Genomic DNA, 13857 nt, shown 5'->3' with positions numbered 1-13857 from the left:
AAAATCTGGTTGACAGTTGTTCCTGATTTGATACTAATAGTCTTCATTTGAAGAAATTTTTGAAAGATCACAAAGTTCCAGAACTCAGGTCTAGTTCAGATTTTCAGATTTAAAACACTGATAGGATTTCCTTAAGATGTCAATAATCAAATAATTAAATAACTTAATATCCCAGTAAAATTCACATTATATTGGTATTTACTTCAACAATGTAATTATTTACATTGGGAGTGTTAGTAGAGTTATTGTTTAGTCCCTAAGCCTTGTCCAACTCTTTTGTGACCCTAAGGACTGTAGCCCACCAGGCTCACAACACACTTAAATTATTGCTCAATAAAAGCATAATCCATGGTTTTATATATATTTGTAAAAATTAATCAAAATTTTAAAAATTAATCAAAATTTTAAAAATTAATCAAAATTAGCTGAATCTTTAAATTGCCTTTTCACTTTTCCTCTTTTGAACTCTTCGATAATTTAAACTAGAAAAAAGACTTAAAAATAGGTCATAATGATATTGCAGCTAACAAAAATAACATTAAATACACTTAATACTTAAATAGTTATTAAAAGTTTCACGTCACAATTATTTTGAGTGTAACAACAGCCTGTTGTAATTTGAATTCATTTGCGCTGAAATAATTGTTCTTTGTTTCTACTTTTCTATTTTCGCAATACTTACCAGCATTGTTCTCTAAATCAACCCAGATAATTTCAGTTTCCAGCATTCCCCTCTATGGGAACACCTTCTCTTAAACCTTCAAATGCTAAAAAAGTCTTATAAGAAATGGAAAAGACATTGAGAATAATGATAAGGAACACGAGTTTGTCATCCTGAGAGCTAGGGAGAATTGTTTTTCTTTTTTTCGTTTCACAGGCCTACAATTAAACCGCCAGGTAAAGTCAGAGGTCTATTTTTACGGAGGTTGGGACAGTTGGCCCACTTCTTTTTGTATTCCATTTCACCGTCCACCTTCCCCCTCCCTGCCCCCTGACTCTTTCCTCCAGACCCCATTTCTTCGAGGTTTCAGAGTGGTGCTCTCACTGGTGAAAAAGAAGGGTCAGTATTTTCCAACTTCCTCCAGGGTCCCACCCGTCCCACCTCACCGGCCGCGGCGGGAGGAGGCACCTGGAGGCGGCGGGGACCGGGCGGACCGGGCGCGTATCGGGGAGGAGGGCGGTATCCCAACGGCCGCGACCCGGGTGGGGGAGGGGATCCTGTTCCCTGCCCCCGCCCCCGGCGGGGACGACGCGGAGAACCGGCCTGCGGAGGTGAGCGGCTGCGGGCAGGGACCGGGGCGGGGCCGGGGGCGGGGCCGCCAGGTCGAGCAGGTCTGCTCCGCTCTACCGCGCCCAAATCGCGCAGTCCGTCGGCCAGCTGGCACCGTCGTCGGATCCCCGAACACCTCGCTGTAGTCCTCTCGACGCTAAGCTGCGCGTCCCACGCCTCACACCGTCCGGCCGGTCAGTGGGCTAGCGACGACCTACTCTGTCCGCTCGTCCTCGCGCCAGCCCTCGACCCACCTGGCGCCCTCGCGCTCTAGCGCCCTAGTCCTCGGAGCGCGCAGCATGGCGCTCCGCCAGGCCCTCGCTTTCGGGCTCCTGGTCGCCGCGGCGACGGCGGCGGTGGCCGCAGCCCAGCAAGGTGAGGAGCGGAGTCTTGGGGTGAGGAGGACCGGGGGGCGGGGCGGGGGCGGTGGTGGTGGCGGTCCTCTGTGCCCTAAATGTAGACTGCGGGTAAGGAGCCGCGGTTTCCCGCCTGGAGATAGACGGCGCGGGGCTGCCCAGGCCCCCTGAGGCTGGGAGGTGGCGGGAAGGCGCCCACTCGCTCGGCGGGAGGGAGCGGCCTCGCTTGGCTCTCTGCTCGCCTCTCTGGGAAAATGGCCCAGGGCAGGCGCGGTGGGACCGGTAGGGAACTGAGTAGCCGCTTTAGCCCCTGCCTCGGCGCGCCCACCTCCTCCGGCCCCTGCGCCCTGGAGGTTTTGTCGAGGCGGAAACCTGCCCGGGCCGGGAGGGGACTCTGCGACGGCGACCTTCGGCCCCGCCCCTCCCCGGACACCTGCGGCGGGCCCCGGATGTGTCTCTGGCGGGGGCCGGTGACTGCGGCCAGGCCTCTGGGGCCGCTATGCACCTGTGCGGGGGGGTGGGGGAGGAAGGGGACGGGGCGTCCTTGACTACCCGGTGTATGGATATTTTCTCTTTAAGGATTATGTAAGTAATGCCAAGTTTATTGTAGGAAACCCAGTTATATCGATAACCGTAAAGAGTTTTAAAAAAACAACAATAATGCCACCATTTTAAAAGAAGCCTGCAATTAATAATTAGATATATTTTTCTTTCAGACTTTGCTGTAAACATTACCCTAAACCTAAACACGTTGTTTTAGGTCTTGATCCCCGCCATCCTCACCCCCCACATTGTATTCAGTTTTCTGTTTCCCTTAGTCTTGAAAAACACGATTTAAATAATATAAAACAATCTGCAGCCTGGAAAGTCGCATCATTATTCTAATCTTGGACGTGTAATTTGATTCCAGGTTTTCTTACTCTGGAATAAACATCTTGGCCACCATCTCTTGACTTATTTGTAAGGTGGTGGCTAGCAGTGAGGTGTCGTTTAACCAGCTTTCTGGAAAGGCTTTTATTTTTATAGTCTCACCAACAGGGTTCGGCCTAATTCATTACGGTTTCAAAATAATGCAGTTTAATCAACTCATGTTATTTCAACTTCAGTCTGAGGCTAAATATTTAACTTTAAATTGCTTTAAAGTGGGAATTCCCTGGCGGTCCAGCGATTTAAGACTCAGTGCTTCCACTGCAGAAGGCACTGGGTAGGACCTCTGGTTGGGGAACTAAGATTCCGCATGCCCTGCGGCAGGACCAAAACAAATTGCTTTAAAGTGATTAATAACTGCTGTAAGAGTATGTTCAGAAAGTGTGTACCTGATTGTCATTTTTAAATTTCATGATGTTTAGGCATAACTTTGTTCTCTGAGCAGATATATAGCATAGTGCAGCGTAAGATTTTTAGCTCCTTGAGGACAGTCACTAGACTTTTTGTGACCCCAATACTGAGTTTAGTGATGGACAGATTATATAGGTGTTTCATATTGATTATAATTTAAACAGGGAAAAATTAAAACCAACTTGAGATATGAAGTTTCAAAATATCAGTTCTTCAGCCTGTTAAAGTTAGTGTTTGTTTATAATGCTTGCACTCTTATCTAGACTAATAAAAGAAATTAAATGGACTTGTCAATTTGAAGTTAAAATGAACTTTTGAGATAGTCAAAGATATGACTATTAAACTGACATCAATATCCAGGATGGGCTGCTTAATCGCACTTTCAAAATCAGGTACTAGGATTTAATTTAGTTAGGAAAGAGGTACCTCCCAATTCAATTGAAAGTATAATTTTTCCAAGACACAAAATTGTCCAAGGATTGAGTACGTTTCCATTAAGTCTCAAAAGAAGTATCTCTTATTAATTAAAGGGTGGGAAGAGGGAAGAAATGTGAGTTATTCACAGATCCTAGAATTGGCATTTTTAACTTAATTTTTATTTTATATTGGGATCTAGTTGATTTATAACATATTAGTTTCAGGTATATAGCAAAGTGGTTCAGTTATACAGGTACATATGTCCGTTTTTTCAGATTCTTTTTCCATATAGGTTATTAAAAAATTCTGAGTAGAGTTCCTGTGCTATACAGTAGGTCCTTATTGATTATTTTATACATAGTAGCGTGTTGTTGATTTTGAGGCAGTCATGACCGGCAGGTGAGTGTTCAGCAGGACAGGAGGGAAGAAGCTGAGTCCGGGAGTATCATGAAGGCAAAGCTGAATCTGGTGTTTGGAGGGTTTATTCTTGGTTTAAAAAAGAATACGTAGGAAAGCATGCAAATTAGACTGCCTGTTTAGCCTTGTGTCAGCCACTTCAGTTGTAGCTGCAAAGTTGATCATTCAAGACTGCTGTTTAAGGCTGTGTGTCCCGTAACTTGGGGATGATTGTCAAAACATAATTTAGCTGATTCAGCATCAGAGTTGATAGTTGCATCCTCATTTTTAAAGTGGATTTTTCCCCCCACCAGGATGTGTGTGTGAAAACTACAAACTGACCACAAACTGCTCTATGAATGCGTATGGTCAGTGCCAGTGTATTTCAGTCGGTACACAACATTCCGTCATTTGCACAAAATGTGAGTAGAATATCCTCATTGCCTTTAAGTTTTATTTGATTTATACTTCTTTAATTGATAAATCTTGAGTTGGAAGTGTTTAATTGGCTCAAATCTGAATCATGCTATTTTGTCAACATTATCTCATCTTTGAAGTTTCTTATGATTTAGAAAGTGAACGTGAAAACTTATAAAATCTGTAATAATCTTTGGCCCTGGGAATTTGGAGTAAATTAAATTTTTTTCTTAAACACAAAACTGCAGTTATTTTTCAGTTTGCATGACACTTTCCTTTCAGTGGCTGCTAAATGCTTGGTGATGAAGGCAGAAATGAGTCACTCAAAGTCCGGGAGAAGACGGAAACCAGAGGGCGCCATCCAGAATAATGACGGGCTCTATGATCCTGAGTGTGATGACAAGGGGCTCTTTAAAGCCAAGCAGTGCAACGGCACCTCCACATGCTGGTGTGTGAACACAGCTGGGGTCCGAAGAACCGATAAGGACAGTGAAATCTCCTGCTCCGAACCAGTGAGGACCTAGTGAGTTGGGCGGCCTCTATATTACTTGTTTTCATGCTTTTTGAGTTCATTTAATTAAATGTACTTTTGAATATGTAACATGATTTTGTCATTTAGAATTCAAAAGATAGAAAAGAGTGGACAGTGACAATCCCATCTCAGTCCTCTTCCGTCTCAGCCCCCTAGTTGCTTGGTTTACTTCCGTAGAATTGATGTCACATGCCATAACCTTCCAGAGATCTTCTGTGAATTTACTAGCAATATATTACATCTTATTTTTAAATGTTTTTCCTTTTGCTTGTATATTTTTACTTAACACTGTTCAGTATTTTAAAGTTAGATTGCTGTTCAGTGTACATGAGCAATTTAAGCTACTCACATATTTGCTTATTTATTGTATTTTAAAGTGAGATACTGTTTTAGGGGTTATGTAATGAAGAGGAATGGAAGCACACTCCAGCTAGTTTAAGCCAAAAAGATTTTATTGGAAGAGACTGAGACTAAAAAGTTATCACAGCCATGGCAGCCACTCTCTCCACTTCTGTCTTCTGGAGGCCTGTGGCCACTTTTCTTTTTCTCTCAGTGCCTTTTTGTCTTTTCACTTAAATGTGGCCCAGCATGACCAGCTAAGCCTTGGCTTTATGTGATCTTGACTGTAGTGGCCAGAAGGTCCATGTTAGAATGGCTGAGTTCTTTATAAACAATATCTGAGGGCCAAGGAAGAAATGGAAGGCATATCTATAGTATAGATCCTTTTTCTGTTAATTTCCTTGTAATTCCCTGTGGGAATTTTGATATTAGTTTATTAAGAAAATAATAATAGGTAATAATAAAAGGTAGAGTTGTTATGTTTAATCAATACTGTCTCTTTACTTTATAGCTGGATCATCATTGAACTAAAACACAAAACAAGGGAAAAACCTTATGATCTTCAAAGTTTGCAGTCGTAAGTGCTATTAAATGCATTATTTAAAAAAATAAATGCATTATATTTGTACAGTTGGCACTCAAATCTTCCATCTTACACCATTAGATAAATTAAAGTCTCATCACTTTTTCATATTTCTGAAAAATAAGATAAATAATATTTTTTAACTTTAAAAGATAGAGGTACAAGAATTGTACAGATTCCTATACAGTAACCTTTGCTCAGATTCACCAGTGAAGATTTTGCCATATTTTATATGAGTATGCATGTGTGTGTGTACTTTATCTATCTGAGCATGTATCAATATTATTTCTGCAAAACCATTTGAGAGCAAGTTCTAGATAACATGCATCCTGATCCCTAAATACTATAGTGTATCTTTTCCTAGAAAAAAAAGGCATTCTCTTACATAATCACTGTACAGTTATCAAATTCAACATTAAACCACATTGTTCCAGTTTTCCCAATATTTTCTGTGGCAAATTTTTCCCCTCTAACCTAGAACCCAGACTATGATCATGCATTTAGTTGTTATGACTGTTCAGTCTCTTTAAATATGAAACACTGCTTTGGCCTCTCTTTGTCTTTCCAATAAAATTGAAAAAGTTAATTAATATTTAAATTATAAACCATGACATTGATATTTTTGAAGAGTATGGGCAAATTATTTTATAGACTGTCCTTCAATTTTGGATTGGTCTCATGTTTCCTCATAATTAAATACACGTAATGCATTTTTGACCAAAAAACTACTTACAATGACCTTGTGTCCCTCCCAGTACTTCACACTGGGAGGCACACAAGGTCAGCTTGTGCCTTCACTAGTGATGTTAACTGTGGTCAGGGTGGTGTCCACCAGGTTTCTCCACTGTGGAGTTACCATTTCTCTCTTTGTAATTAATATAATCTGTGGGCAGGTACTTGGATACTGTGTAAATGTACTGTTTCTAGTAAAACTAGAACTCAACAGTTGTGCATCAATATTATTATTTTTGGAATATGAATTATTTTGATGATAGTTGCAAAATGGCGTAATTTTTTTATTTACAGTGCACTCAAGGAGGTAATCACAAGTCGTTATCAACTGGATCCAAAATATATCACAAATATTCTGGTAAGATTTTTTGGGTTTTTTTGAAGCAGATGGGCTTTAACAGAGAGTTGGTTGGACAGTTTGGTTTGGGTGTGATTTTTGATAGTGGTTGAACTGTATTTGAGTAACACTTTAAGCCCTGGGCTCTTAATCTAAAGAATCCCCTGTTGCTGCTTTCCCTCCATACTCTTGAAAAACCTCAGTTTACCCTTACAGAAAAGATAGTGTCTCTTAGTTTCCCAGGCACATGCCAGTCTTCTTACCTTGGAAAATCTCTCTCTCTCTGGTTGCTTTTGACAATATTTACTTTTGTTGTTATTCAGTTGCTCAGTTGTGTCTGACTCTCTGCGACCCCTTAGACCGCAGCAGGCCAGGCTTTCCTGTCCTTCATTATCGATTGGAGTCTGCTCACACTCATGTCTGTTGAGTCGGTGATGCCATCCAACCATCTCATCCTCTGTCACCCCCTCCTCCTGCCCTCAATCTTTCCCAGCATCAGGGTCTTTTCCAGTGAGTCAGTTCTTCACATCAGGTGGCCAAAGTATTAGAACTTCAGCTTTAGCATCAGTCCTTCCAATGAATATTCAGGGTTGATTTCCTTTAGGAGTGACTGGTTGCTTTAGGATTGACTACTTACTTTAGGATGCTTCTTGGTCCTGTTGTCTTTGGTTTCAGGAGCTAATCTTTAACCAGTTAGCCCTTCCTTAACTCTTTCAACTCTGCTTGAAAAATGCTTGAATAGTGTGATGGAATTCTTGCAAGGCAAAAAATTGACATCATTTTTTAAAAGACTTTGGTAGGGATATGCTTTTTTCCTTCCTAAAAGCAGAACATGGTAAATGCTTTTGGATTGCATTTCTTTAGCATCTTAGTAAATGAGGTACTTTAATATCTTGTTCAGAATCTTTTCAGGAAAAGAAAATTCTCTTTTGAAAAAAAAATTATAATTATCTTTATTTGCATTGCTATTTTATTCTATCCCTTGATTGATTTAAAACCTTCCAAAGATTTTGATGTTATTGTTAGTGATAAACCAAATTATCCACTAATGACAAGAAACACCAGCACATGCAGGTTACAGACAATCAAACACTGAATATTCTGATTGTTGAACAATGATATTTTCATGTTTCATACAGTTTTTGTTATAGTAATATTAATTTGTACTTTTTACTCCCCCCCCCCCCCCCCCCCCAGTATGAGAACGATGTTATCACTATTGATCTGGTACAAAATTCTTCTCAGAAAACTCAGAATGATGTGGATATTGCTGATGTGGCTTATTATTTTGAAAAAGATGTGAGTATAATCTTTCTTATTTTATTCCTGTTTTAGAAATGTCTTTCTTCTGTTTCTCTACTTTTAGATCAACCATTATGAATAAATATTCTCCAAGTGGTTCTCATGTGGCAATTAACTTTGTCCTCCTTTTCATTCACATGCACCTTTCTTATACACTTTTTTACTTGTTCATATATTTATGCCTCTTTATCAAATTGTTATGCCTAGAATATCTTCTCTTTTATGATTCTTGTTACCTCCTTGGCAGTTATTTAGCTTGTGAGTCTAGTCTTCCCTACTATAATTTCCATGAATAAGAGACTCTGTAAAAATTGCCGTTTAACTGGTGGGATTAAAATGTGTGTTTAAGCTTTAATATACTAAAGTGAGCTATTTTCTGATGAAATTTGGGATTCACTTCAAAATAACCAGGTTAGGGAATTACCTGGCCATCCAGTGGTTAGGACTCTGTGCTTTCACTGCCAAGGGCCCAAGTTCAATTTATGGTCATGGAACTAAGATCTCACAAACTGTGCAGTGTAGCCAAAAAAACCAAAAAAGTACCCAGGCCAAGGGGAGGCTAGGGGGTTGGAGAAAAGGAAGAATAGATAAGATTGGCCATGTGTTTATATAATTGAACCTGAGTAATAGGGACATGGACCTCATTATACTATAATTTTTACTTTTATGTATGTTTGAAAATTTCCTGTCATAAAATTTTTTTTTTAATTTCAATGGATGAGACTGGTATCACTAAAACCGTAAAGATTCTTGGCAGCAGTTCTTTTGGTACATAATTGGCACATAATTCATGGCCGTGGTAGGTTTTTCTTAACTATGTTAAATTGCTTTTTTCCTCAATACAGGTTAAAGATGAATCCTTGTTCCATTCCAAAAGGATGGACCTGAAAGTAAATGGCGAACTACTGGATCTGGATCCCAGTCGAACTTCAATTTACTATGTTGATGAAAAACCACCTGAATTTTCAATGCAGGGTCTACAAGCTGGTATAATTGCTGTCATCGTGGTTGTGGTAGTAGCAATTATTGCTGGAATCATTGTCTTGGTGAGTTTGGAACAAGTAAAATTTCATTTAAGGATCTTTTCTTTCAAGAAATGGTGATAATATGAAAGAGCCCCTACCATGTTCCAAAATAAGTTAATGAAACAAAATCTTCATTTGTTGTACTCCTTTATGCTGAATGAATCTATTTCATTTCTGGCCCCTTTTTGTAAAATAGTCAGCCTTATGAAGCAAGAAAGGATGCTGATCTGAGAAAAGCTTGTAGCTGAGCACTTCACAGGTTGGTTATGTTGCCATTGAGTAGCCACTGTCCTTTAGTTGTCCTCAATGCACACAAGAGTACAATTCAACACTCTTGCCAGGATAAGTGCAAAGTAATTTGAATTTCCAAACCACTCAGTGAGATGAAACTACATTTCATTGAACACATTGTGAACACTTGTTAACATTGAAACAATGTTAGCATAAAAAAGAGTTAAAAGGGATAAACATGAAACCACAGTTTAAATAAAAGTAGTAAATTGAACTTAGCAGTGCTTCAGAAGAAGACCATATCACCTGAAGAAGCAGGGTTTGTTGTAGATACATAAGGATGCTTCAGCATCAGGAAATCTTACCAACATGACAGGATAAAGAGATTTGAGGGTATACGACAGCTTACATTTTTTTGCTATCCATCTGGAGGAGAACAAAAGATGGATTTCTATTTCACCCCACCAGAGTTGGCCACATTGCTCAGCTGTGTGTGAATAGCACCTTCTGAAGCACAGTAGCACAAAAGGAGTGGACCAGTTGACCCATGTGCAAACACAAATTCTGAATGGGTTATAGTTCAAAATGTTAAAGAGTAAAATAAGTCTCAAAATTATGAAATGTTTGTACAACCTTGTAGTAAAAGAAATCAATTAAAGTGGGAAATCTGGAGTCCATGAAGGAAGTCATACAGTTGACTTCATTGAAATTAATATTTTGTGCGGCAGAGATGCTGTAAAGTGAAAAACTAAATATATGTATATCAGTGATAGGCTTGGGGGAAATATTCACTATGAATAAAACAAAAAAAGGTTATTATGCATAATATATAAAGAGTTCTTAAAAACTGATGAGGAAACTAAAGAAAGAAATGGTAATAGGTGTGAGTAGACAATTTACAGAAAAGGAATTCCAGACGGCAAATAAATACATGAAAGGTTGATCATAGAAATCTAATTGTCCTTCAAAAAAAGAAAGAAAGAAAGAAATCTAATTGTCCTACAGAAATAAAAGCACAAGTAATAAGGAAGCATGGTCAAGGTCATGTGTTGTGTTGCTAAAGGATGAATCTGGAAACAGCCTGAGTGTACATCCAGGGGAGAATGGATAAGTAAACTCTGGGGCATCCATGCTGTGGAATAAAATGGCTACTAAAGAGAAAGAGTTCTATCCATAGCTTTTCGATCTGGAAGAATTCCTGTGATGTGGATATAGGCTATGTAAAGAGGGAAATTATATTGCATGATCCCATTTTTAGACCTCGAAAACTTACCTGCATACATGTTATATAGCTATGGATTTTAAAAGTAAATTTGTTCAGATCAGAATTGTGTTCATTAAAAGTATGTATGTCAGTTTAGACTAACTTTTTGTTTGGGTAGCAGTCCTCAAATAGTAATCATTTTTCTTCCACTTAGGTTGTTTCCAGAAAGAAAAGAATGGCAAAGTATGAAAAAGCTGAGGTAGGTGGGTTATTTAGTTAAAAGACCCTTGTTTAATCTCTTATTCCTCATAATCACTATACCTTCCAGACACTAAGGGATCTCAACTACACTTGAGTCCCTTTACAGTGTAGACCTTAGGATCTTAGGGAGAGTCTTACAGTAAGACCAGATCAATATAATCAGAATTCAATGTAAATTCTGACCACTTAATAGCTGGGTGAGTTGTTTAACTTCCTTTAAGCTTCCATGTTTCCTTTAATCTGTAAGATGGGGATGATAGTACAGACCTTTTGTAAGGATTAAATAGAGTAATCTGTGTAAAATGTCGGTCCCATGCTTGCCACACAGCAAGATGTTTGCCATCTGGAGTAGTTGTCATTGCCTTGTTTTGGTTCTGTCTACAATTAATTTTGCAACCTGAGACAAAAATCATTTAATTTTAAACTTCAATTCCCTCACCCATAAAAAAGACTGATAATAGAAAATGGTTCTTCCTTAAATATTTAGCTTACCTTCTACTTCTCTCTGTCACTGGCCATCTTATCACTAAAAAGCAATTTGGATCATGTATTCAATGTATGTTTCCTTGTAGTACACTTTTTTAAAAGATTAAATGTCATAAATGTGGAAGAGAATTTTCTTGCTTTTTGTTTTTTAAGCTATTCCCAGAATGAACAAGAAATTGAAAAACTGTTTTAAATTTTTTTTCTCTTTTCCCCTCTATTTCAGATAAAGGAGATGGGTGAGATGCATAGGGAACTCAATGCATAACACTAATTTGAAGAGTGACTACAAGAAGGGAAATTAGTAAACAGACTCAGATTATAAACACGCGCATGGGGCAAAGAGAAGATCTTTGAAGATCACTGTTGTGTTGTTAGTTAACATCATATGTTTGTACTAGTTAAACCTGTACTCAGAATATAAACAGTTTGAAATTGACTTTACCAATCTTAAAATTTGACTACAAGTGTCCTGTAGATACAGATCTAAAATCCAGAATTTGGACTGATAGTTTGAATTATTTATGCCTAACATTGAAGGGCATGCATTAAATATGCTTCCGCAGTAGTCTGAATGACTACTGTCTTGTCCATTTGTGATTAAATAGCTGCTTTGCTATTTGAGTCTTGTACATATAAACTTTTTTATGAACTATGAAATAAACATTTAAAAAATGAGTTTCCTAACTTTTGAATCACATTGAATCAAATTTCATAGTATACACGTAAGATAATAGGTTAAGAAATGCTCTGAATGCTAGCTACAAATAGAATTTGCATGAGTCCTTATAATCATGTATGTGTGTATGTATGCGTGCTAAGTGGGTTGCCACTTCCTCCTCCAGATAATCATGTATGCTCAATATAAAATTAATAATGTAATGTATAACTTCTACACAGAAAAAACAAGCAATTTTATTCTGAATCCATCTAAGATTCTATTTCAGACAAAGTGTCCTATATTGGCAGACTAATACCTTAAGGCTGAATTGATGGACAGTGTTCTGGAATGTGAATTCCATGGTTGACTGTATTAGAAGCACCAGTTTTTCAACTGAATAATTATGGTACAAACACATTTTATATGAAGTTAAAATATCCTGAAATATTTTGCTTTTGATAAGAAACTTTAAAAAATACTATGAAAAGAATGTTAAAGAAAATTTAAAAAGCTGTATTTAAGCATTTACCTACGATTTTTATCCCTTTCGTAGTAGGCAGAATTCTAGGATGGCCCCTAAGTTTTCTTACCCATGATATATATGCTCTATATAATTCCTTCCCTTAGAGTGTGGGCAGGATCTGTGAATATGATAAGGTGATAACCCCTGAGATTCAGTTACATGGCAAAGGTGAAGGGATTTTCTAGATGCAGTTATGATCCCTCTTCACTTGACTCAAACGGGAGATTACAAAAGAGTGCCTAAAAGTAGGAGACAAAAAGCAGAAATAGATGTACTCTCTCGTTAACTATAAAGCAGACTGCCATGTTTTGGAGAGAGTCATCTATCAGAGAATATCTGGGCAACCCTGGTTGCTGAGGGCCTCAGTCGCTCAACGGTGGAAATGAATTCTCAAAAGATGGGCTCAGAAGAGGACTTCAGCTCTTGATGAGATTGCACCCCAGTGACATTTTCACTGCAGTCTTGAGACCCTGATGAAAAGACCCTATGCTTGGACTCCTTTCTCAGAAAGTGAAATGATAAATGTTTATTATTAAGATGCTAAATTTGTTGTAATTTGTTATGCAGCAACAAAAATCAGTCCTCGAAAGTAATGAGAACTTTTTAAAGACAAATAGCAGACAAATATGAAAATAGCAGATAAGAGGAACAGTCATTACCCCAGGCCTGAGACAGCACCCAGAGAAGAATCCCTATACACCCTGGGCTGGAGTTCAGACCTGGGAGAGGGCTGATGAAGAGACCTGTGCCTCGATGAAGAGCAGAGAAGTTTCTGTGGTACTACACTAGCAGAACTTGTCGAAAATCTCTTCTGGAATTTACTGGAAAAATTTGCTCTCAAGAACAGGAGTCATCAAACCACAGCCTGCAGCCTGGTCTACCACCTGTTTTCAAAACTGGGAACTAGAAATGGTTGCATTTTTAACCAGTTGAAAAAAAATGGAAAGGATATTTCAGTATATGTAAAATAGTGTAAAATATTACATGGAATAAAAGTTTCAGTGTCCATAAAGTTTTACTGGAGCACTGCTACACTCATTTGTTCATGTGTTGAGTGTGGCTGTTTTTCACTACCAGGGCAGCTAATTGTGACAGAAATGGGAAGTAAAGCCTCACTACTCTGGTCCTTTACAGAAAAAGTTTGCTGACCCCTGTTCTAGGGTGCTAAGGGAAAGATCTGATACCTAAGGCGCTGTACAAAGCTGCCTTAAAGTTGGGGTGTGGGGGCGGTGCTCAGGGAAGCTGCCATCAGCTGCCCAGGGCTGCAGAACCCCTGGGTGCTGCCACAGCCGGGCACTGGGGGAAGTGCCGGTGCCACAAGGGAAACAATACCCTTTGCTCTTGCAGTGTCCCTCCAGTGCCCTCTTCTGACAAAGCTAAAGAGCAGGCACAAAGGGCGAATTGAGCTTGTTTAGTTGCTCAGTTGTGTCTAACTCTTTTGCAACCCCAT

General features: G+C 39.0%; 1 protein-coding gene across 1 annotated transcript; it reads left to right on the top strand.

Annotated features, from left to right (window-relative positions):
• Positions 1-1342: 1342 nt before the first annotated feature.
• EPCAM (epithelial cell adhesion molecule) lies at positions 1343-13409 on the top strand. Its single transcript, XM_065929318.1, has 9 exons — positions 1343-1645; positions 4092-4199; positions 4477-4717; positions 5577-5642; positions 6675-6738; positions 7915-8016; positions 8865-9065; positions 10694-10738; positions 11450-13409. The coding sequence occupies exons 1-9, from the start codon at positions 1570-1572 to the stop codon at positions 11489-11491; spliced, it is 945 nt and encodes a 314-aa protein (XP_065785390.1). The 5' UTR covers positions 1343-1569; the 3' UTR covers positions 11492-13409.
• The last annotated feature ends 448 nt before the right edge of the window (positions 13410-13857 follow it).

The sequence above is a fragment of the Muntiacus reevesi genome, chromosome 3 (assembly GCF_963930625.1).
Source record: "Muntiacus reevesi chromosome 3, mMunRee1.1, whole genome shotgun sequence".
Taxonomy (NCBI): domain Eukaryota; kingdom Metazoa; phylum Chordata; class Mammalia; order Artiodactyla; family Cervidae; genus Muntiacus; species Muntiacus reevesi.
The sequence above is the reverse complement of the archived record's forward strand: the minus strand, read 5'-3'. Positions and strand labels throughout refer to the sequence as shown.

Bases quoted from the DNA above. Each gene is read 5' to 3' on its own strand.
- EPCAM (XM_065929318.1), top strand. From the start codon at position 1,570: ATGGCGCTCCGCCAGGCCCTCGCTTTCGGGCTCCTGGTCGCCGCGGCG. The intron at 6,739-7,914 runs GTAAGATTTTTT...CCCCCCCCCCAG, and splicing joins AATATATCACAAATATTCTG to TATGAGAACGATGTTATCAC. The intron at 9,066-10,693 runs GTGAGTTTGGAA...TCTTCCACTTAG, and splicing joins TTGCTGGAATCATTGTCTTG to GTTGTTTCCAGAAAGAAAAG.